Source organism: Palaemon carinicauda, chromosome 19, assembly GCF_036898095.1.
Source record: "Palaemon carinicauda isolate YSFRI2023 chromosome 19, ASM3689809v2, whole genome shotgun sequence".
NCBI classification, from domain to species: domain Eukaryota; kingdom Metazoa; phylum Arthropoda; class Malacostraca; order Decapoda; family Palaemonidae; genus Palaemon; species Palaemon carinicauda.
This window is the reverse complement of record NC_090743.1, coordinates 26,398,033-26,419,600: the sequence shown is the minus strand read 5'-3', so window position 1 is coordinate 26,419,600 and position 21,568 is coordinate 26,398,033. Positions and strand designations below refer to the sequence as shown.

General features: G+C 38.6%; 1 protein-coding gene across 2 annotated transcripts in view; it reads left to right on the top strand.

Annotated features, from left to right (window-relative positions):
* Positions 1–21,568, top strand: part of LOC137658533 (set1/Ash2 histone methyltransferase complex subunit ASH2-like) — an 85,190-nt gene that overhangs the window by 48,003 nt on the left and 15,619 nt on the right. The window contains exons 6-10 of one of the 2 annotated variants that reach the window (XM_068393334.1): positions 8,968–9,024; positions 9,794–9,980; positions 10,220–10,401; positions 10,572–10,716; positions 16,922–17,060. In XM_068393334.1, the coding sequence (XP_068249435.1) occupies positions 8,968–9,024; positions 9,794–9,980; positions 10,220–10,401; positions 10,572–10,716; positions 16,922–17,060 (710 nt within the window). The remainder of the gene's footprint in view (positions 1–8,967; positions 9,025–9,793; positions 9,981–10,219; positions 10,402–10,571; positions 10,717–16,921; positions 17,061–21,568) is intronic. The other variant, XM_068393335.1, reaches the window with a different exon arrangement.

Genomic DNA, 21,568 nt, shown 5'->3' with positions numbered 1-21,568 from the left:
CTTAATTCTTGTAGCTCATACATTCTCACCTTTGAGCGGTCGTGTATTCTTAATTGTTAGCACTTTGAAACACTGATGAGAGTGCACACACTCACCTAATAAAACTTATATATTTTCACTTGTCCAGCCAATTGGTAAGGTGGCAGTGCCTCGTAGCAGGAGTTACAGCCTCCTGCTCAATGTCCCTCATCCTCCCTTCACTCCTACACCGACAATGTCATCTACATACAATCTGTCCTCGGCGAAACTAGTCCAGGATGATTACCGCCTCCCATTTTTTGGCCCTCATCATCCCTTTACTCAATCACCGATAATGTCATTTACTTACAATCTGTACTCGTAAAATAAAACTAGTTCAGAACAGGTGTCCAGTCTTCTACAACGGCTTGTTCCTAGTGGAGATCAGTCATCAATCTTTGCCCTGAATAAGTTGGTACTTAAAACTCCATTCAAGATAGAGTTGGCAAATACTGTACGAGCCATCATCCATAAGGAAGACTATAAGCTCTCGGTAGACTTAAGAGATACCAAGTACTTCCTTATCCTAATACCAGTACATTGGTCCTCCAGGAAGTTTCTCTTCTTTATCCATGGAAGGGAGATCTACTAATTCAAAGTCGTCTGCGCTGGAGTGTCGAAAGCCCTTCAAGTGTTCCCCGAATAGTTGTCAGTCTTGGATTGGGGTCACTCCAGAGGCAATCGTCATCTTCGATGCCTAGACAACTGGCTGATCCCCATGGAGACAGCTCCTCCAGCAATGTGACAAACTTCAGCTTCATGATAAATTCAAAGAAGTCTAGCCTTGAGACTAAGCAGATAATGGTTTATCTGGGAATGAGGATAGATACAGTATTGGGAATGCATTCCCTTCTAAAGACTGAGTCCCAGGAATCAGGAAAGTAGCACCTCCCTTCCTTCACAAGCCAGAAATCCCAGCAGCAACAGTGGCAATCGCTTTCCTGGAAAAACTCGTAATACAACGAAGGTTACATCAGAGATCTTTTCAGTAGTGCCTATAGAGGTATTGGTCGGCAGTCAATTAAGACCAACGCCGGTTGGTCCCAGTAACGTGGCACCCTCCAGTAACTACTGACACCTTGTTATAAAACTTAACAGCCGAGTTCTAGCTATGCTGAAAATGTAATCCTGTTATAGGATTGGTTTGTATAGTTAGGAAAAATTAAAATTAATTTTTAGAATTGTTTTTATACAGATATATGACATAGAAGTGGTATTCAGGACTCATATATTGAAGAAGGTTACCTGTGAATCACATAACTAATATTTAACATGTTCGAGCTTCACCCTTTAAAGAAAATTTCAACCCTTTTGTCCTTCGGCTCTGTGGACCATCTAGTGCTGTATCATGATTCATACTACTGAATAAACACAATGCTGGGTGGACCTTGTGACCCACCAAATCCCTCTCCTGTAATTCATTCCATCGTATATTGGTTGAGATTAATGGTTGTCCGTCTAATTGATGTAGAATTTCTTTTGACCTATTTTATATACATATTACTTAGTTCATGATTAGCAAGGCATATATTATGCTTTTAAATGCATTTTTGTGCTAAACACAAATAATAGGCACTTCTTAGAAGACATAGACCCTCATTTGTTTGCTGTGTAGTGGTCAACCGTATGAACTGGACAAAAGATGTGTGAAATGCTGCAATTGTCTGTATAAACAAATAACAGTATACTGTAGTTCATCACTTTGAGGGGTGAGGTGGAAAGCATAAAGGGAATAGTGTTATAGGGGAAAATTTAGATCGAGTTATTACACCTTTGCCATTTTCTTCTTGCATCGCAGAGAGCTTATTCAGGATGTAAAGCTTTGTGTTAAAGTACTGAGTGAGAATTTGGATTTAAGGGTAGAAATTGCTGGGGGTTAATAACAATTTGTTTCTTTTATGGATCAGTTCTCTAATTTTTAAGGAACCTCTCTTGTCTCTTTAGCTGATAGCATATCTATTTCCTCTTCTCCCAAGTTGACTGAAGTTTTGTTACTGCCTTTCCTACCTTTTTCTGATAATTTGTTTGTAGGTGATAGAGATAAGGTCTTAGCTGACTACTGTTATTGAGGGAAAACTGAAAAGAAAATTGAATCCATCAGAACTAGCTCCTATTTCATATTTTTCTCTAAGATATTTTTCAAGTGTTTTATGCTTCCCTGTAACACTTTTTTCTGCTAATTAGACTTTTTATTTATTATCTATCCACTCTTTACCCAATAGTAGAAGCATGGGTCAGGACTGCTGATGCGCTTTCCAGTTCCATGATTGAACCGAGTGTACAGAATCGACCTTTGTGTTCCTTAATTAATTGGGTCATATCTCATTACCCGTTTGTGCCCGCATAACGCACCACTTCCATTCAGATTTCACTTTCTGGATTGGTGAACATTCCTTTGGCACATGAACATTTTCACACTTTTGTCGCTTACTTTTAAGGATTCACTTGCACATTCAGACAAAGTGTTTCTTTTTTTTATATATGATCTAGCAATATGAGTAGTACTATTAATTTGGGACCATCTAGTGAAGTTAAGTTGGGTGCTAGTACAAGCGCTTTCATTCTCAAAATGTGGAGGAATAGTATCTTTAGGAGCGAAGGGGATAGGGTAGTTTCATCTGTATACTGTATCCTAAAAGGCAGAGTTTGTGATATTACTGGTGTGGCTGTGTCTATTAATATCATTAAGAATTTATTCTTGGAAAGGGTCTTGGCTGAAACTCTTTGTGGTATGATATCAGTACAGTAACCAACCACCATCCAAACCAGATGCGTTCCAAGAGTGCATTCAAAGGATGGAATGTTCACTTGTCCAACATTGTTAGTGTTAGTTAACTTACAACCACCCTCAACCCTCCACTCTTTTCCATCAGTTGACCCTGCTATTGCTAGCCAACTAGGCTATGACTTCTCTAACAAGAATTCTTGCATATAAATATTAATTCAATTAATATTCAATAATCTAATTTTATTCATATTTTACAGATCAAGAAATTCTAAGTTTTTTTTTAAAGTTTTCAGTCAATTATTCTCTGTAAATAGAGTTTTCATATCGAAATAGGTGGAAGCAGCGGCCATATTAAGCATTCAAACAGCTATTTGTTATTAATGTGTGTAATGCTTTTAAAAAAGGTTTAATTTGGAGTGCATTTTATTTTTCTTTCCTTGAACCACCAAAAGTAAAAGTTTTTTCTCGCATTGTTACGCATTCTCACTTCCAACGTAATGTAATTTTGATGCTTAGGTTATCGTGCTAAACAACAGTTTTTCATTTGTTTGATCTTATGTTATTGAACTAGAAAATATCATCAGAGAATGAAGAAATTTTTTCAGCAGAATGTTTAAAATGAATTGTCAGATTAAAGAAATATTTCAATTATAATTAAAGAAAACACTTAACACGCACAGTACTCCAATCTTTTCTTGTAATTTAGAACATCTGGCTTATGGTAATCAAATTGCTTATGTTATATTTATTTTTATCTGCTTTTCATATTTTTACCCGTCTTAAATATTTTTATGTGCCTTTCATATATTTCATGTTTCACAGGTTGTTGCATTTAAGGCATATAGTACCCATATGTTTAGGCAATATTCTAGAAGTGTGTTTTATTCCTATTCTGTTAGAAATAATTAGACTAGCCTACACTGTCAAACATCTGAAAGCTACACTAACTGCTACTATCGAGACACTAGTGAACCATCTATTATCGTAATTATTAGCGGTACACCATCGTGAATTTTAGTTCTTTTTTCCATTGTTGTTCTGTATTATAGCTATGAATGTGGCCTAAAAAATAAGGATCGGCAGGACATTTTTTTTTCTGTGTTGGATATAGGGGTTAAAAGATGAATATACATTTTATTTGAATTTTAAGGTTAGAAGCTCATGTCTGAATGTTGGCAATGTGATTCACAGGTAATGATAAAAATAAATGTTACTAGAATTCTGTTTTTTTTTTCTGTAAATGATATTTAGATATTTGCTGTCAGGAATTGTCTGTGCAAACATCACAAGGTGATCAACAGTGCCTAGTTAGAGTATCAATCACTCCTATTTTAACTTTTTCTTATACACTATATCTTTTTGTTTCATTTCATTTTCTCTCTCTCCCAAACTAGACTTGATAAATTTTCACAGTACCTGCTCTTTTATATCATAGTGAATTTTTTTTTTTTTCATAATCCTGTATATATATTTAGAGGAAATAAACATAAAGTAACATTTCTCAAATATCATAAGTTCTGATACGGTATGTGTGGGTGTGCGAGCTGGTGAGAGGGAACCACAGGAGCTGGTAAGAAGCTTGTTCTCGTCATACATATACATATAAATGTCATGTTTACTTGAGAATATTCTTTAGTGAATCCTGCTTAAATGTTATGTCATCTGTTGCTTCTTAGATCATGTTCATCTCTGTAGTTTACTGCTGAATATTGGCTTTGTCAATATGTAGTTAAATTTTTGTTATGCTCATTTTCAGTGTGTAGTTGTTATAAGATATTGTAGGTGTATATTTGATTTAATAGCTTTTGCTGTAATTTTTTATAAATTTTCCTTTTAGTAGAAAGTATAGGTTCCCCTTTAAGGAAAATTGCATGGATCCCTTCGAATTGGTAATGACTTCAGTTTGTTGTGTACTATTGTAATAAAATATCCTTTTTATTTGGAAATCATATAGATATGGATTTGACTTCGTATAAAGCACAGGATGATAGTAAGTATTGAAAATGGTGAAATTGAACTGGTTTACAGCTTAGGTTGGATTCATCCAATATTGGAACTGCTTTTTGTATGAAAATGTTACACAAATCCTAAGAATTCTAGCATGACTTGAATACATTTTGGAAATGTGCGATGTCAAAGGCAAGTGATAAAAATTGTTTGAAAAAGATGTTTACCCAAGGAATTAGTATATCTGGAAGAGAATTAAAAAAATATATTACTGCACGTTTATAGTGAGTGGTGTAATGTGCAATACATTTTGATTTTTTTAGGATCCATTTTTTTTAAAGAAAACCTGATAAAGAAATTAAGGTACATAAGATAATTTATGGAACATTTATGTTACCAGGACTAGTATCAGACTTGTGTTGAAAGATAAATGGATTTTCTGCTTTAAAGCCGCTTAGTAACCTTTTGATATAATAGCTCTTCATAGTGACAAAGGACTACATTTATGTTCAATATAATTTTGATTTATGCTTCATTGTGATATATTTGGAAATGCCTTTATTAGTTTCATTAATATTGATAGCAAAACGTTCTTTTCTTTCATTATATGATTATGAGATATAGTACTGTACAGTACCATATATTGAAATGGAGATCTTAATATTAGTGGAAGGATTTAGGAGGATATTAATAGAAGATTGAAATAAGCAGCATACCTATTTGAAATATTCTGACAATATTTTATTATATTTTTTTAAGGTTTTCGAATGTTCTTGTAAAAATGTTTAAATCTTGCCATGAAATATACAAAGCATATATTTTAGGCATGTGGTATTAATTTGGTGTCAATCATATAGACCATCTAGATGAAAGTGCCAATTTCTTTACTGTTGAAGATTTAGTGTGAAATGTGTTCTTGAGATTAGATGTAGAGTACGAGTATATAGAAGTAGCTAGAGGAGTTTAACCAGATTGTTTAGTCACATTTTCAAGTTGGTGGTTATTTCGATCAAGAGTGTTAAAGAAGTTTTATTGCTAATAGATATAGATCAGAGACCAAATGGTAATTATTATTGAGTAGAATTACAGTGTTGTATGGATAACATTGTCTTGTCTCGTAAGATGGTCTAAATATTCACATAATCGTATACCATATTAATAGGCAAGACTATGTTCTACATGCAACACTGTAACTCTACTTCTTAGTCATTTTCTTTTGCTTCCTTTGATTTACATTCTTTGGCAAGTAAACTTCTTAAAACCTGTCTTGATCAAGTTATAGTATTACCCCTGACTTGAAAATAAGACTCACTGGTCGGGTTAAACTCGAGCAAATACTCTGATGTACTCTACACCCAATCTAAAGAACAGGTTTCACACCGACATACATACTGTACATACATACATACTGTATCTACATACATACTGTATCTACATACATACTGTATATATGTACTTACATACTATATGCATGCATACATACTGTATATACATGCATAAATACTGTATATATATACATACATACTGTACACGAATACATACATAATGTATGTAAAATTTATATAATTCATAGTTGAAATATATATATATATATATATATATATATATATATATATATATATATATATATATAGTTTTGCTCAAATAAGTCATATATTTTAACCCTTTTACCTCCAGGCTCTTTGGAAATTTCCAACCCTTAACCCCCAAGGGGTTATTTTTTCCCCAGCACATTTTGCAGTATGTTTTTATTTAAATTGCTCTAACAGCCTTAATTTTTGCCCTAGAGAGGTCAGGTTGGTCTCATTCTCTTGGAAAAGGCCTGAATTTTCTCAAAAAATTAATCAAAAATATGAAAAAAAAAAATTTATAGCATTTTTTTGCAAGGACGTACCGCTACGTCCATGGGGGTAAAGGGATGAGTTTTGTGAAACGTACCAGTACGTCCTTTGGGGGTAAAAGGGTTAACACATTAAAGTCCAGATTTTCTTACTGACCTCGGGATCAGAGACGCAGGCGAAATCACTCAAAGAATATAGCATCTGACCGGCCAGGTTTTGAACCCTTCGTGGCTAAGTGGTAGTGCTACTGTAATACAGGTATCCTGGACCAGGGTTCAAAACCCAGCCGGTCAGATGCTTTAGTCTTTTGAGTGATTTCACCTGAGGCTCTGATCCCGAGGTCGGTAAGAGAATCCGGACTTTTATGTATAGAAATATATGGCTTATGTGAAATATATATATATATATATATATATATATATACTGTATATATATATATATATATATATATATATATATATATATATATATATATATATATATATATGTATGTATGTGTATGTGTATATTCACACAGTCTATAGACAGGCACACACAATATTATTAACCAATCCAAGACACTGTAACTCAACTTGATACTTTCTTTTGCTCTCTGATATTTATCCACATCTCAGTTTGGCATCTTCAAAATGGCTTTAATCAAATTTTTACCTCTTACTTTGATGACTTTGTTATAATCCTTGGATAGCAATAATAATCTTTATCACCCCACTACTCTTCATTGCTTAAGCTTCCAGTAGCTCATTGGAAAATACTTCATTAAATGTAAGTCCCAGTCACAGATCCTACTGGGACAGGCCAGATAAAAAGCTTACTACTTAATGTACATAACATTTCAAGTGCATTATATCATAAAATCTCTATTATATGTACTGACATTTTGAAATTGGCGTATTTGTAAAAATCTTGAGTGAAAGACAATAAACACATTTTGGGTGCTACTATCTCGTGTTTATTAGTGTAAATGAAGTAACTGCTGTACTGTATGTGTTGTTTATAAAAAAGCTCTACTTTGGTGATGGTATCTTTTTTAATATTATTAAATCAGTTTGTAGTTTTTTTTTTAATATATGCATACTTACTGTATATACATACAGTGTGTGTATACATGTACTGTTTATATACTGTATATATATATATATATATATATATATATATATATATATATATATATATATATATATATATATATATATATATATATATATATATATATATATATATATATATATATATATATATATATATATATATATATATATATATATATTATATATATATATATATATATATATATATATATATATATATATATATATATATATATATATATATATATTATACATATATAAATTATATTTTATATATATATATTATATATATATATATATATATATATATATATATATATTATATATATATATACTGTATATATGTTATATATAATATATATATATATATATATTTATGTATATATATATACATACAGTATATAGTATATACACTAAATATCAATATCTCGATAGTCCTTCGATAGGAAATAGGTTGATGGTTGAAGGTATCTTGAGCAATTTTGTATTCTCGAATCGCCTTCCTATGGTACTATGTCGAACACGGTAAAAGTTAGCTAAAAAGATTTCATCAGTAATAGCAACTCGTGCAAGCAAGCAATCTATTGAACACAGTTAAAAGCAACTCTATAGACATTTGTAAAGAAATGGCCTACATCGTTTTATCAATAAGTGCATCATGTTTGTACAGTACATACCCTGGGTAATGTTTATCAATTCATGGGTTATTTTTTATTGTAGACTCGGTAAGGTTACGCTTGGTTATGTTTTTGCAATACAGTACTATGTGCAGAACTTTCCCAATGAATAGCATCGTTGAGGTTACTTGTATGTAGAAATGAAGCTTTTAGAATGTTTCCCATCTTTACACTGTATGTATTGAGTTTTATTCTGATGAATAGACTTTAGCTTGAATGCCTGATATAGTTGTCTGCAAATTCTATAGAGAATTTTGCAAATGCCACCACAAATTTTTTTTTTTTTATAATGCCTGACCAAAATGATCTTAGTGTTTTTAAAGAATGGAATGACTTCTATATTAAGTTTCACAAAGTTGGTATACAGTTTGAAAAGTTGAAATAAGGCAAGGCCAGTAAATTTGGGTAGTAAAAAATCCTTTTCGTTTTTTATTAGAATATTTTTTTGAAGTCCTGTAGTGTACGGTTGTTGAAATGCCTTGGATGTAATAGTTTTTCTGATAAATCGAAAATATTATTCATATCGCCTTAAAATTCAAGATTGAAAATGCGAAAGGCGTTTAAAAACGTGGTGGGGAAAAGTAGACTTTTGATTTTGTTGCTGTGTGAATTGAATTGATGGTATATAATCATTTAGTTGAGAATAAAGGCATCAATATTTTCAGATAAAGGCCAAATACAGAATACGTCTTCCACAAACCTGAACCAAAGAGCACCAGGAGGTAAAATGCTAGAAAGAAATTTTGTTTGAAAGAATTCCATATATAAATGACTCAACACAGGGTACAGTGGATTTGCCATGGCCAGACTAAATTTTTGTACATAGTATTTTCCATTGAATGTAAATGCAGAATCACAAATGGACAGTTTAATTAAGTCTAATATATATAAATATATACTGTATTAGAGGTATTAAACTATGAGCAAGCTTGAAAATAACATTCATTAAGCAGGTTAGGTTGGTTTTAAATTAACTTTTGATTATACACTTCCGGGCATTTCATTATTTAGGAAAACTTGTAGCTAAACTGTAAAGAATGCAACATCATAGTGCAATGCAATTGTTTTGAGAATATAAAGATACCATTGTAATAGGCCGTATATTAGGTATATGGAATGTCGAATGAAGTTACAGTATACATTTCAATATTATTAATTGCCGATTTGCTGCATTATTAGGTTATAGGTGAATTAGATATATTTTCTTCCTGTTTTTCTGCATTTATTTATGTACCATTTTATGCATGCGAAGCATGGATGTGGTGTTATTGAATACCACATTACTTTAAGTTACAAAGTAATTGGCTTCATTATATAGTCAAATATAATTTGCTTTGATTTGAAATCATGAATAAAGGAATATTAGTCTTCTGAATGCCACAATTTTATATGTATTTTTCCAGACATGTGAATTACTGTAATATATAAACTTGTTATGAAGGAATGAAGATGCATTTTGTGGTTCTGAATTGCTCTTACTTTTATATTCAGCTCAACAGCAGCCTTCAGGAAAAGGCAGAGGAGCAAAGAGAAAGATGCCAGACACAACAGCCAGTAGTAAAAAGGCTAGAGGAGACATGCCAGCTCCAAAGTTACATGGGTATCCTGTTGATCATCCCTTCAACAAAGATGGCTATCGATATATTCTAGCAGAGCCAGATCCTCACGCTCCCTTCAGGTAATGATTATACATTATATCAGTAATTTGACTTGTGATTTTTGTATTGTGAACATTGGTTATTTTTAGTTTTGAGAAGTACATTTTTTTTCAGTAGTGTGTGAGAAATCAAAGAAAACTATTTTTTTCTTTTTTTTATTGGAAATGAATATATTGGAAGTCTAGCTTGGAAATTTTGTTTTATTTATCATGGCAAGCAGTGCATTAGTTATCTATTAAAATGTCTTTGTTGCTTACAGGCAGGAGTTCGATCAAAGTAATGACTGGGCAGGTAAACCAATTCCAGGTTGGCTTTATAGGGCCCTTTGCCCTGGGGCTGTACTTCTTGCACTACATGACCGTGCACCACAGTTACGCACTGCTGATGATCGTTTGGCTGTTACGGGAGATAAAGGATATTGCCTAATAAGAGCTACGCATGGTAATTTATTATTACTCGGTATTGGCATAGGGTTACTTCTGATAATACTGTAGTGTGTGATGTGGTTGACATTATTTAGCTTCCTAGTTTTATTTGAAATTTAAAGTTTTTATTAGGTATCTTGGTGAAAGCCTAATAAGGTCTAATGTAAATGTACTCTATCTTTCTAGGGGTAAGCTATGGCACTTGGTATTTTGAATGTACTATAGATGAACAGCCCGAAGGGTCTCACACACGACTTGGATGGTGTCAGCAGTTAGCCAATCTTCAGGCTCCACTAGGGTACGATAAATTTGGATATTCATGGAGGTCAAGGCAAGTAATATTCTTTTATGTACATATGACCCATTTTTACGTTTGGAAAAATATCTTAAACCAGTATGTTTTTATTGTAGGGGTGACGGCTGTCATCCAAGCTGTTCGTACGGAATGCAAATTGTTAATGGTTAGGTATTCAGTTCCAAACTCACAAAAGAAGGAAAAATTGCTTCAGTGAGTGACCTAATAAAAAAGTTCAGAGGATTTGTTTTGAAGATTAAAACAGTTTATACACGAGTATGTTGTTATATCAATACTGGATCTTTACTAAAGTTGCCAGAAAAGCAAGTTAAATGGTTTAATGTAAGCTGGACTATATTTCCAACAGTAGTATATTTGTCATGATGCTGCGCTTTTGAAAAAAAAAACACAGAAGTGTGTTAATCATTGTTTCATCTAATATGTTTTTTATTGTCAGTGAAGTGCTTATTTATCAGACATATTGTGTAGTGTAAAGCACAGATAATACATTGGCATGCTGTATTCTTCACTGACAAAAAAATGATTGAAATACTTGAGAAAATTGCAGTTCAAGCAAGGAGATTGAGGAATGTTTCCAAACATCTACAGTGTTTGGAAAATTGCTAGCTTATTGAAAAATAAGCAATCCAGTTTCACGTTTATTATAAATGATTTGCTAAAGATTTTTATCTGTTGACAAAGATTAGCTGTTATTTCCAACCTGGTTAACTTTTTTGAATTCTAAGCCCCAAGGTTTGTTGCCCATTATTGTTAAGTTACAATTGCAGGAGTTTTTCTGAGTCGAGAGAGAGAGAGAGAGAGAGAGAGAGAGAGAGAGAGAGAGAGAGAGAGAGAGAGAGAGAGAGAGAGAGAAAGATCATATATAGGGCGCCCCCCAGCCGCCAGCGCTATCTGTTAGGGCTGCCTCTGAGGCTCACGCCGCTGCGCCACCAGCATCGGCTCACGCTGCGGGTACCCCATCTTGGCGTGCCGCCTCCTCATCGGCTAACGCCGCTACGCCGCCATCTTGGCCTGCCGCCTCCGCATCGGCTCACGAAGCTGCGCCGCCATCTTGCCTGCTGCCTTCTCCAACCAAGCGCCCCCCGCCTCCGCCAAACCAGCGACTGCCTCCCCATCATCGGAAGCCATCCCTCGCCTGAATCGGGGCAACCTGTTCTCGGATCCTTCCCCTTGGGATCAGGAACACTGGGGAGACACTCCAAGGACCCCGTTCAGGTCCCCTACGAAGGATCCTTTGCCGCCTTGGGAAGAGCAAACCCTTCAGGGGATGCCCCTGTTGTCATTCCAGCATATTTCGCAGGACTATAGGCGAGGGAGAGAAGAAGAGAAGCGGGGAGGAACACACTCTTCGAGGACCCAGACGGGTTCTCCCCCTCCCACATTGGTATTGGTGGACCCTGACCCTAAGAAGAGAAGGCTAGAGGATGCGGCAGTCAGTCGCCAGTCATCAATTCTTCAAGGGGCTCCCAAGGTTATAGAGGTCCCCTAGACCATCATGCCTCATCAAGTGGGCGTAGAGCAGAGGCTCTGCCCAGGGCTCATCTTCCCCTTTGTGGACAGGACCTCCGGAGGGGAGACTTCGGAGACGATGCCCACCAGTCATCGTAGGGTCTGGCAGAAGAGGACCCTTCGGTGGAAGACTCCTCCTCCTTCTCCAGGGTGTTGGCGCTCATCAGGCACCTCAATAAACTGCTGGAGCCAGCCCTGTTGTTCCTCCAAGGGAAGTTTCTTTGTTGGAGGAGCAGTTTGGCTTCCTTCGAGAAGCTCGTCCCCCTATGTATCTCCCCTTGGCCCCGGGCAGAAAGCTGGGAAAGATTAGTGCGGCCGTCGCCGACCCCAAGAATTCTCTGAAAGCCTCGGGGTCAATGAAGTTGTTGCCTTACCCGAGGGTAAGGCATCGAAGATTCTACGCCCCTGAGGATTTCCCACAAACAGCCAGACCCGTAGAGGGGAACTTGGCATTCCTGTCCCCAGGATTATCGGAGGATAAGGTTACCGGGGGTTCGGTGCCCTTTTCTATCCAGGAGGTCATCGCCCTCGAGTCAGCACAGTGGTCTTCATTCTCTGTCTCCTCGTGGTTGGACCTGTGGTCCTGCGGAACAGTCCCTGGTAGCCGCTTCCAACATCGTCCTTCGTAGGAGGGACACAGTTCTTCACAGGATGCCGAGGAGGCTTCCCTCAAGGGAAATAAGGAACCTATGAAACTTGCCATTGTCAAGCGAGTCGCTGTTTGATGACAGGTTAATTGAAGAAGCCCTCGATAAGTGGAGGAGGGACAACAGAGATGCCGTTCTCCACAGGGCCTCCAGCTCCTCTTCCAGATGTCATAATCATGGGAATAGGGAGGCTCTCAGACCAAGGCCTCCTACAGCAGTTAACAGGCCTCCTCCTCCCTCTCCACAGGCTCCCGCCACTCCAGGCTGGTCCAGACACCCGCAGCCCTCCTCCGCCCCAGGCAGAAGCGCCCCTCCTAACAATCGGCAGGGGTTCGGACAGAACCGACGACCACTCGGCAACAAGTTCCCTAGGAGGAAGTAGAAGAGAGACCCGCCCTCTTCAGTGGGGGGATGCCTCAATTATCGGTGGGAAGCATGGGCTGCCCAGGGCGCGGACCTATGGACTATTCAAGTCCTTCGCGATGGGTACAGATTGCCCTTCGAGGATGGCCTACCCCCATTAATAACGGGCGCACAAGCCCAGACTACTACCCCCAAGGACAAGGCCAGGAGATTGGCCTGAGGAGAGATCTGCGGGTTACTACAGAAAGGTGCTGTCCAACGAGCACCCTTATAAGAATTGGGGTTCTTCAGTTGGCTCTTCCTGGTGGAGAAAGCCACAAGAGGTTGGAGACCGGTGATAGACCTTTCCTCCCTCAGTAAATTCATCAGGAAGACACCTTTCAAGATGGAAACCCTTCGCACTGTCCTGGCTGCTATCAGGCAGGGTGACTTCATGCTGTCCATAGACCTAAAGGACGCTTATTTCCAAATCCTAGTACACCCTCCAGCAGGAAGTTCCTCAAGTTCAAGTGGGAAGAAGAGGTCTTCCAGTTCTGCACCCTCTGCTTCGGTCTCTCCACAGCCCCCCAAGTGTTCACGAAGGTCTTTACCCTGGTGTCGCCTTGGACCCATGAGAGGGGTATCAGGCTCTTGAGGTACCTAGACAACTTGCTCCTTCTCTTGGGATCGAAGGACAACCTCATCAAGCAGAGGGACAAGTTGGTGGAATTATGCAACGAGTTGGGTATTGTTGTGAACTGGGAGAAGTCCCAACTATCTCCCTCCACGAGGACAGTGTACCTGGGAATGGATTTATGTTCGGTCCAAGCCAAGCCCTTCCCTACGTCAGAGAGGCTCGAACGCCTGGAAGAAGTCGGTCAACCGTTCCTCGGGGGAAACGGCCAACCTTCGTCAGTGGCAGAGGCTCGTGGGTCACCCGGTTTCTTTGGAAAAGTTGGTCCCTCTGGGCAGGATACGACTACGTCCAATTCAGTGGGATATGAAAAGACTGTTAGCTCCTCAGACCAGGGATCGTCCAAAGGAGCTCTCCCTATCGCAGGCATCCAGGAAGGCTCTTCAGTGGTCCTGGACTCTCCTCCGGAGATACAATTCACGGAAACGTCCAAGGAGGGCTGGGGAGCCCACCTGCAGGACAACTCAGTTTCGGGTCTGTGGAGCAAGGAGGAGAAGACCCTCCACATAAACGAGCTAGAACTCCTGGCAGCGTAGAGGGCCCTACTGTCCCTGGCGGACGAAGTCAGCGGCAGAAAAATCTCCCTAATGTCGGACAACTCCACGGTGGTCGCCTATATCAAGAAGTAGGTTGGTCTGAGGTCCCGTTTTCTACAGTACCTGATGGAGGAGATTCTAACCTGGGCCGAGGGAAATGATACTACCCTGACGGCGAGATTCATTCTGGGAAAAAGAAAGTGGTGGCAGATGGCTTGAGCAGGAGAGCCCAAGTCCTAGGCACCGAGTGGTCCCTTCCTCGAGAAGTAGCAAGGATTGTCATAGCAAGGTCGGGGTCTCCCTCCCTGGACCTCTTTGCCACCAGGCTGAACGCCAAACTACCAGTGTTTTGCTCCCCAGTCCCGGATCCAACAGCAGTCATGGAAGACGCCTTTCAACATCCGTGGGACGGCCTGGATGCCTTCGCGTTCCCTCCGTTCGGGCTCCTGCGGCAGACCCTAAACAGACTTAGGACTTCCAAAGGGGCTCAGCTGACTCTAAGCGCCCCCTGGTGGCCGGAAAAGGAGTGGTTCCCCGACCTACGAGACCTAGCAGTGGCCCAGCCGTGGCCCCTTCCCATCAGAGGAGATCTTCTCAAGCAGCCTCACTTTCTGAAGTTTCACGAGGGGCTCGGAAACCTATCCCTTCACGCGTGGAGGTTATCGAGCGCCTCCTGACAAGGGAAGGATTCTCCCCAAGGGCGGCTTCCCAGATGACAGGCTGCCTCTCCTCCTCCTCAAGGGCCATATACCAAGTTAAATGGCTAGGGTTCTACAAGTGGTGCCGGAAGAACGACCGTAAACCCATAGGAGCCTCCATCCCGACAATAGCAGGTTACTTGGTTCACCTACGCCTAGATAGGAACATGTCGGTGCCATCCATCAAAGGGGTCAGAACTGCCTTGGGACAGATCGCGTGGTTAAAGAAATAGACCTGGGTAGTTCCAGGCAACTGTCCATGCTTATCAAGAGTTTTGAGCAGTCCTGCCCTCCTCACTCCTTGATGGCTCCGGAGTGGGATGTCCTCGTAGTCTTGACTCCCTCAAGAAACCACCATTCGAGCTCTTGCGGCAGGCCCTGGACAGAGACTTGACCCTGAAGACTGTGTTCCTCCTCGCCCTGGCCTCTTCCAAAAGGTGGGCGAATTACATGGGCTGGCAGCCAACGTTAGTCACTCCATCGGCTGAGAGGAGGCAATCCTAACCTTTGTGCCCTCCTTCGTAGCCAAGACCCAGAACCCAGCGGTCTCAGATCCAAGGTTCTCGGAGGTGGTGATCCCAGCCATCCCCAAGTCAGATGACTCAGAGGACCTTCTGCTGTGTCCGATTAGGGCTCTCCTAAAGTAGCTGGCATCGACGTCCTGCTTAAAGCCCGCCATGAAACACCTTTTTGTCTTCACATGCAAAGTGAGGAAGGAGATTTCGAAGAACACGATTTCCTACTGTCTCGGAGGTAATTCGAAGGGCTTATGTAGCGAAGGGCAAGCCGGCACCCTTGTCTGCCAGGCCCCATGATATCAGGTCCATCAGTACATCGATGGCCTTTTCAAAGAATATGTCAGTGGCCCAAGTTCTTAAAGCAGGTATGTGGAAGAGACAGAACACCTTCACTTCCCATAACCTGAAAGACTGCTCCTTAGTGTCTCGCGATGAGTACAGACTCTGCCCCATCGTGGTGGCACAACAGGATTTAATGCCACGACTTGCACACAGTGTTAATGTCCGAGGTGGGAGACGCGGTGAGTTCCATAACCCCCTCTCCTGCTACAGGGCACTTATGACAGTTCTACATCGATGGATGTCCCCCAACTTGGGTGAGTGTTATTGCAGGTTTCTTGAAGTTTTTTCCCCAACAGGCCTTCCATATCACCTTGTCTTCCGCCCCTTCCTCGTTTCAGTTCCCACCTCCTAAGCCTAAGTCTCCTGAAAGAGAAGTCCGTGGTTACAATGCATCGGAACAAATAACAAATTCTTGGTAATTTGTATTTTTCCTAGCATACTTACCACGGACTACTCTCGAAGGTATGTCCCACCCTACCTACCTCGCTAGTTCTCGGAAGTTGGCACTGAGACAACGATGGCACCTGGATCGAGTACGAATGGTGACCTTTGACCTGTCCTTATCAGGCCTGACACAGCCTCCTTCTTGGTGCATTGTGGGTCAAAGACAGTGGAAGGTTGCTTTGCGCAGGGAACATACCCTGGGGCATATTACCGGACTGAGGCTTTATGCCTCACGCCTGGAATGGAGTCCTGGTTGGGGGATAAATTTTCTGGTCGCAAGTTTAAACTAAAAGAGTAACTCCTGAGAGAGTAGTCCGAGGTAAGTATGCTAGGAAAAATACAAATTACTAAGATTTGATATATTTGTATTGGATGAAAGTTGTGTTGATAATGAGATTGTTAAAAAAAAGGAAAAAAAAAAAGGTTTATTATGAGATGTATGGTCATGTTGAGGAAAAGTTTTCAATTTAACTGTAATTTTGACTTTCAGGAAAGGCACTGTGTTTCATGAATCCCGTGGAAAACACTATGCAGATTGTGGGTTTTCAGAGGGGGATGTCCTTGGAGTAATGATTAGTCTACCAGATAAGAATCCAGTTTCTCGATTTCCACCTACTTATAAAGATAAGGTAATTGATATAATTTTCATTGTTTCTTATTTTTTTTTATCTTGGTGCAAAATTAATATAAAATTTTCAGTAGGTTATGTTTAGCAGTTTTGTTGGTGTGAACTTGGTTTTCACAAAGTTTTATTTGTAAAAGTTTCAAGCCTATGTAGATATTTTACTCCTATTTGGGACACCATATACTGTACAGTGTTTCTTGTGTAGAGCACTGCGGAGATATTGATAGGGTTTCTTTGTAGTAGCCCTTTGTCCACAGCCATATTACTAAGCAAGTTTTTTTTACTCCTATGTCTTGATCCAGTTTTGATTTATTTTGAAATAATTTCAATGAACAATTCATATATCTATAAACTTCTTAATGATATTGTATGGGGTAATAATGATGAGAAAGGGAAACTAACACAAGAATAATGAAATAGATTTTTAATCAATTTATAAGGGCTAATTTGAATGAAATATTCTCCCCTGAGTCATTGGCAAAACTCACTGGTAAGCAAGGTAATGCCTCATGTATTGCATAAAATTTTAGGTTTCATCATATGCATAAAATTTTAGGTTTCAACTTTTATGTGCATAAGATTTTAGGTTACTTCTTTATTATGATCTTTGGGGCTTATTTGGTAGCATTCCTTGCCTTTCACCCAAGAGTCGTAGGTTCAAACCTTGTATGATTATTATTATTATCAATACTAGCTAAGCTACAACCCTAGGTGGAAAAGCAAGATGCCATAAGCCCAAGGGCTCCAAGAGGGAAAAATAACCCAGGGAGGAAAGGAAATAAGGAAATAAATAAACAATATGAGAAATAATGAACAAATAAAATAAAAAATATTTTCAAAACAGTAACAGCATCAAAACAGATATTTCATATATAACTATAAAAAGACTCAAGTCAGCCTGTTCAACATAAAAACTTTTGCTGCAAGTTTGAACTTTTGAAGTTCTACCAATTCAACTATCCAATTAGGAAGATCATTCCACAACTTGGTCACAGCTGGAATAAAACTTCCAGAATACTGTGTAGTATTGAGCCTCATGGTGGAGAAGGCCTGACTTTCAGCATTAACTGCATGCCTAGTATTACGAACAGGATGGAACTGTCCGGGAAGATCTAAATGTAAACGATGATCAGAATTATGAAAAATCTTATGCAACTTGCATAACGAGCTAATTGAATGATGGTGCCAGAGATTAATATTTAGATTAGGAATAAGAAATTAAATGGACTGTAAGTTCTTGTCCAACAAATTAAGGTGAGAATCAGCAGCTGAAGACCAGACAGGAGAACAATACTCAAAACACGGTAGAATGTAAGAATTAAAACACCACTTCAGAATAGATTGATCGCTGAAAATCTTTAAAGATTGTCTCAATAAGTCAATTTATTGTGCAATTGAAGAAGGCACAGACCTAATGTTTCTCAAAAGTAAATTTTCTGTTGAGAATCACTCATAAAATTTCAAGTCATACAAAGTTAAAGAAACATTATCAATGCTGTGATCTGGATGTTGAGGAATCACTGTCTAAGACCTACTTACAATCATACTTTGAGTTTTGTTATGAATCAACTTCATGCCCCGTAATTTGCACCATGCACTAATTTTAGCTAGATCACTATAAAGGGATTCAGCAACCCCAGATCTACATTTAGGAGATGGAATTGATGCAAAGAGAGTAGCATCATCTGCATATGCAACAAGCTTGTTTTCTAGGCCAAACCACATGTCATGTGTATATAGTATGAAAAGTAATGGGCCAAGAACAAACTCTGAGGAACACCAGATATCACATTCTTATACTCACTATGGTGCCCATCAACAACTACTTTGCGATCTATTACCTAAAATGATAATGCTAAGAAACGACACACCCACTCCCAACTGTTTGGGTTTAAAAACAAGGACCTCATGATTAACAAGGTCAAAAACATCACTAAAATCAAGGCCAATCATACAAAGTTCCTGACCACAATCAAGGGATTTCTGTACAGCATTGGAGATTGTAAGAACTGTATCACATGCTCCAATGCCTTTAGAAAAACCCAAATGGAAAGTGGGGAACAGATGATTACCTTCAGCAAACCTATTAAGACGTTTTGCCAATGGACATTAAAAAACTTTAGATAATATGGGAGTTATGGTTATTGGGCAGTAATCAGTTGGGCTTGAGCTACCACAAACACATTTACATATTGGAGTTACATTACTAATTCTCCAACAAGTGCTAAAAGCTCCTCTTCTTGCTAACTTACGCAAAGTAACAGATAACGTTGGAGCTAAAAAACAAAGGAAAAATACCACTTAGATCTACAGGTGGAAATCTATCCATTTCACACACAGCCTTTCTGTAGGGGTAATTCAAATGAAATAATATTACTCGAGTCACTGTTGTCTTGGGAAATTAGGCAAGACTTGTTGATATAGATGGAAGGTTTGCTGCTTGTACAGTAGCTCCTGGGCTACTTTGTGAATACTTGGGTTCCATCTTTTATGACTTTGGTACCTCATTTCGAATTGCCTCTTAACATAACCTCATGAGTCCTGGGTCCAATCCATATACAGGAATGTATTGACTATTATAAGTATATAGGTTTAGGAAGGGTAGTAGTGAATGTGTCAGGATCAAGTGGCAGATTTAGAGTAATGGTATGGGTGGCTTTTGGGTGCCCAAAAAGTTTCTTGAGGTTGGGGAAAGTGTACATAATTGTTATTTAAGGATTTTAGTAGTGAGTGAGTGGCAAGAACAAAAAATCCTTGTAATAATGAGCTTATATAGTCAGGAATGGAATGAAGTAAAACTAATGGTTTTGGGAGAATCTGGATCTGTTGGACTCTGATAGGAGAATGTGAAATTTAAGTGTAAATGTCTGACAGAGGAAAAGATGATTATGTTGTCAGTAATGGAGTTTCTTGAATGAAGGAGAATACAGTACAGTATAGAGAACTGTGAAATTATGTTTGGAAACGGGTGTTATTGTTGGATACATATGGTTTTCAAAAAAGAATGTCCTTAGTTGTACGAGGGAAAGACATATTAGCGAGTAGTAGAGGTGTATGAGGTATGTAATCATCATTTGGCTGAAGAAAAATTTTAAATGCATGCGAGTTAGAGGGGGTCAGGTTGTTAAGGGGAGAATTTAATGAGGAAGTGAAGTGCCTTTAAGAAGAAAATAGATAAACTGTGGGCCAAGATTGAAGATAGGAGGTGGAATGGCTTATAGTATTCCATGATTGGGTATGAGAAAAGGTAGTATTTGTGGTTATAGGGGGTAGAAAAGGCAAATAAAATCAGTGTCATGGAATGAATAACTAGAAGATTTAGTGAACAAGTAAACGGAGATTATTTTGGGTTCAATTGAATGAAAGAAATGACAATTGTGTAGGTATGTAAAGGATGGATAAGGGTAGTCAAGAAAAAAATAAGAGAAGAATAGAAAGCAAACTCAATATTTAAAGTAGAGGGGAGAATAGAAAGCTTTTTTTACATAATAATGAATACAAAGAAGGGTTAGTGAACAATTGTATCCTAGAAATAAAAGGTGTAAATAAAGAGGTGCTATTTTGAAGTTTTGTTGAATATGGAGAATAGAAGAGAAGCCATGTTGAGTGATGATAAAATTGAAAGTGATACTGTAGTATAAAAGAGAAGTTCAAGAGTAAAGAGAAGAGCTCATGTCATATAGACAAAAAATCGATATAGAATCAGTAAAGATGAAATGTGGACATTAACCCTGGATAGGTACGGTGGGTCGTTTGCGACCCCGAGCGTAAAAAAAAAAACAGGTTTTTCTCACGTGACTCACCCCCGTGACTGAATTTGTGGGTGATCGACCTGCAGGAGGTGTCTCCCCTACACGCTCTAGTAGTGTCCAGATGTGCATTGCTGTAGCTGTACTCCTTCCCCGATTTCTGAGACGCGTCGGGGTCGTTCGCGTCCGAGTTTACCCTTCTAGGGTAGTTTGCTTAATTATCAAAGTTATTACGTATTATGAAATTGTCGTAGAATGGTGCAACTTGTATAGGTTATCAGTTGTGGAAAGTCTTGGTGGATTGTTTGGCTACCATGTGCATGTTTTTTTTTTTAGTTAAAATGTCGTTCATCACCACGAGGACCATTTTACCGCGAGTGCCCCTTTTTCATTTTTTTTTCATTTTTTTGCCAAGTCATTTTTCCGTAAGATATTGCCAAATAGTGTCGTAAAACTTTTGCTTGTTTAGTGTTGGAAAGTGTGTCTAGATGATCTGGCTACCCATGCATGACTTTGTTTTTGTCAGATACGACGTAGTTATTGGTATATTGGGTATTTAACTGCGGTTACCAATTTCTGTTTTTTTTTTCAATATTTGTAAAAATTACTACGTAGTAAGGAATTGCCGTATATTATTCATTTTTTTTTCATGTTTATGTGTTAGAAAGTGTGCCTTGATGGTTGGGCTAACACGTGCATGTCTTTTTTTTTATCTGAGATGTCGTATATTAGAATGTCGGGCATTTTACCGAGAGTGTCCCTT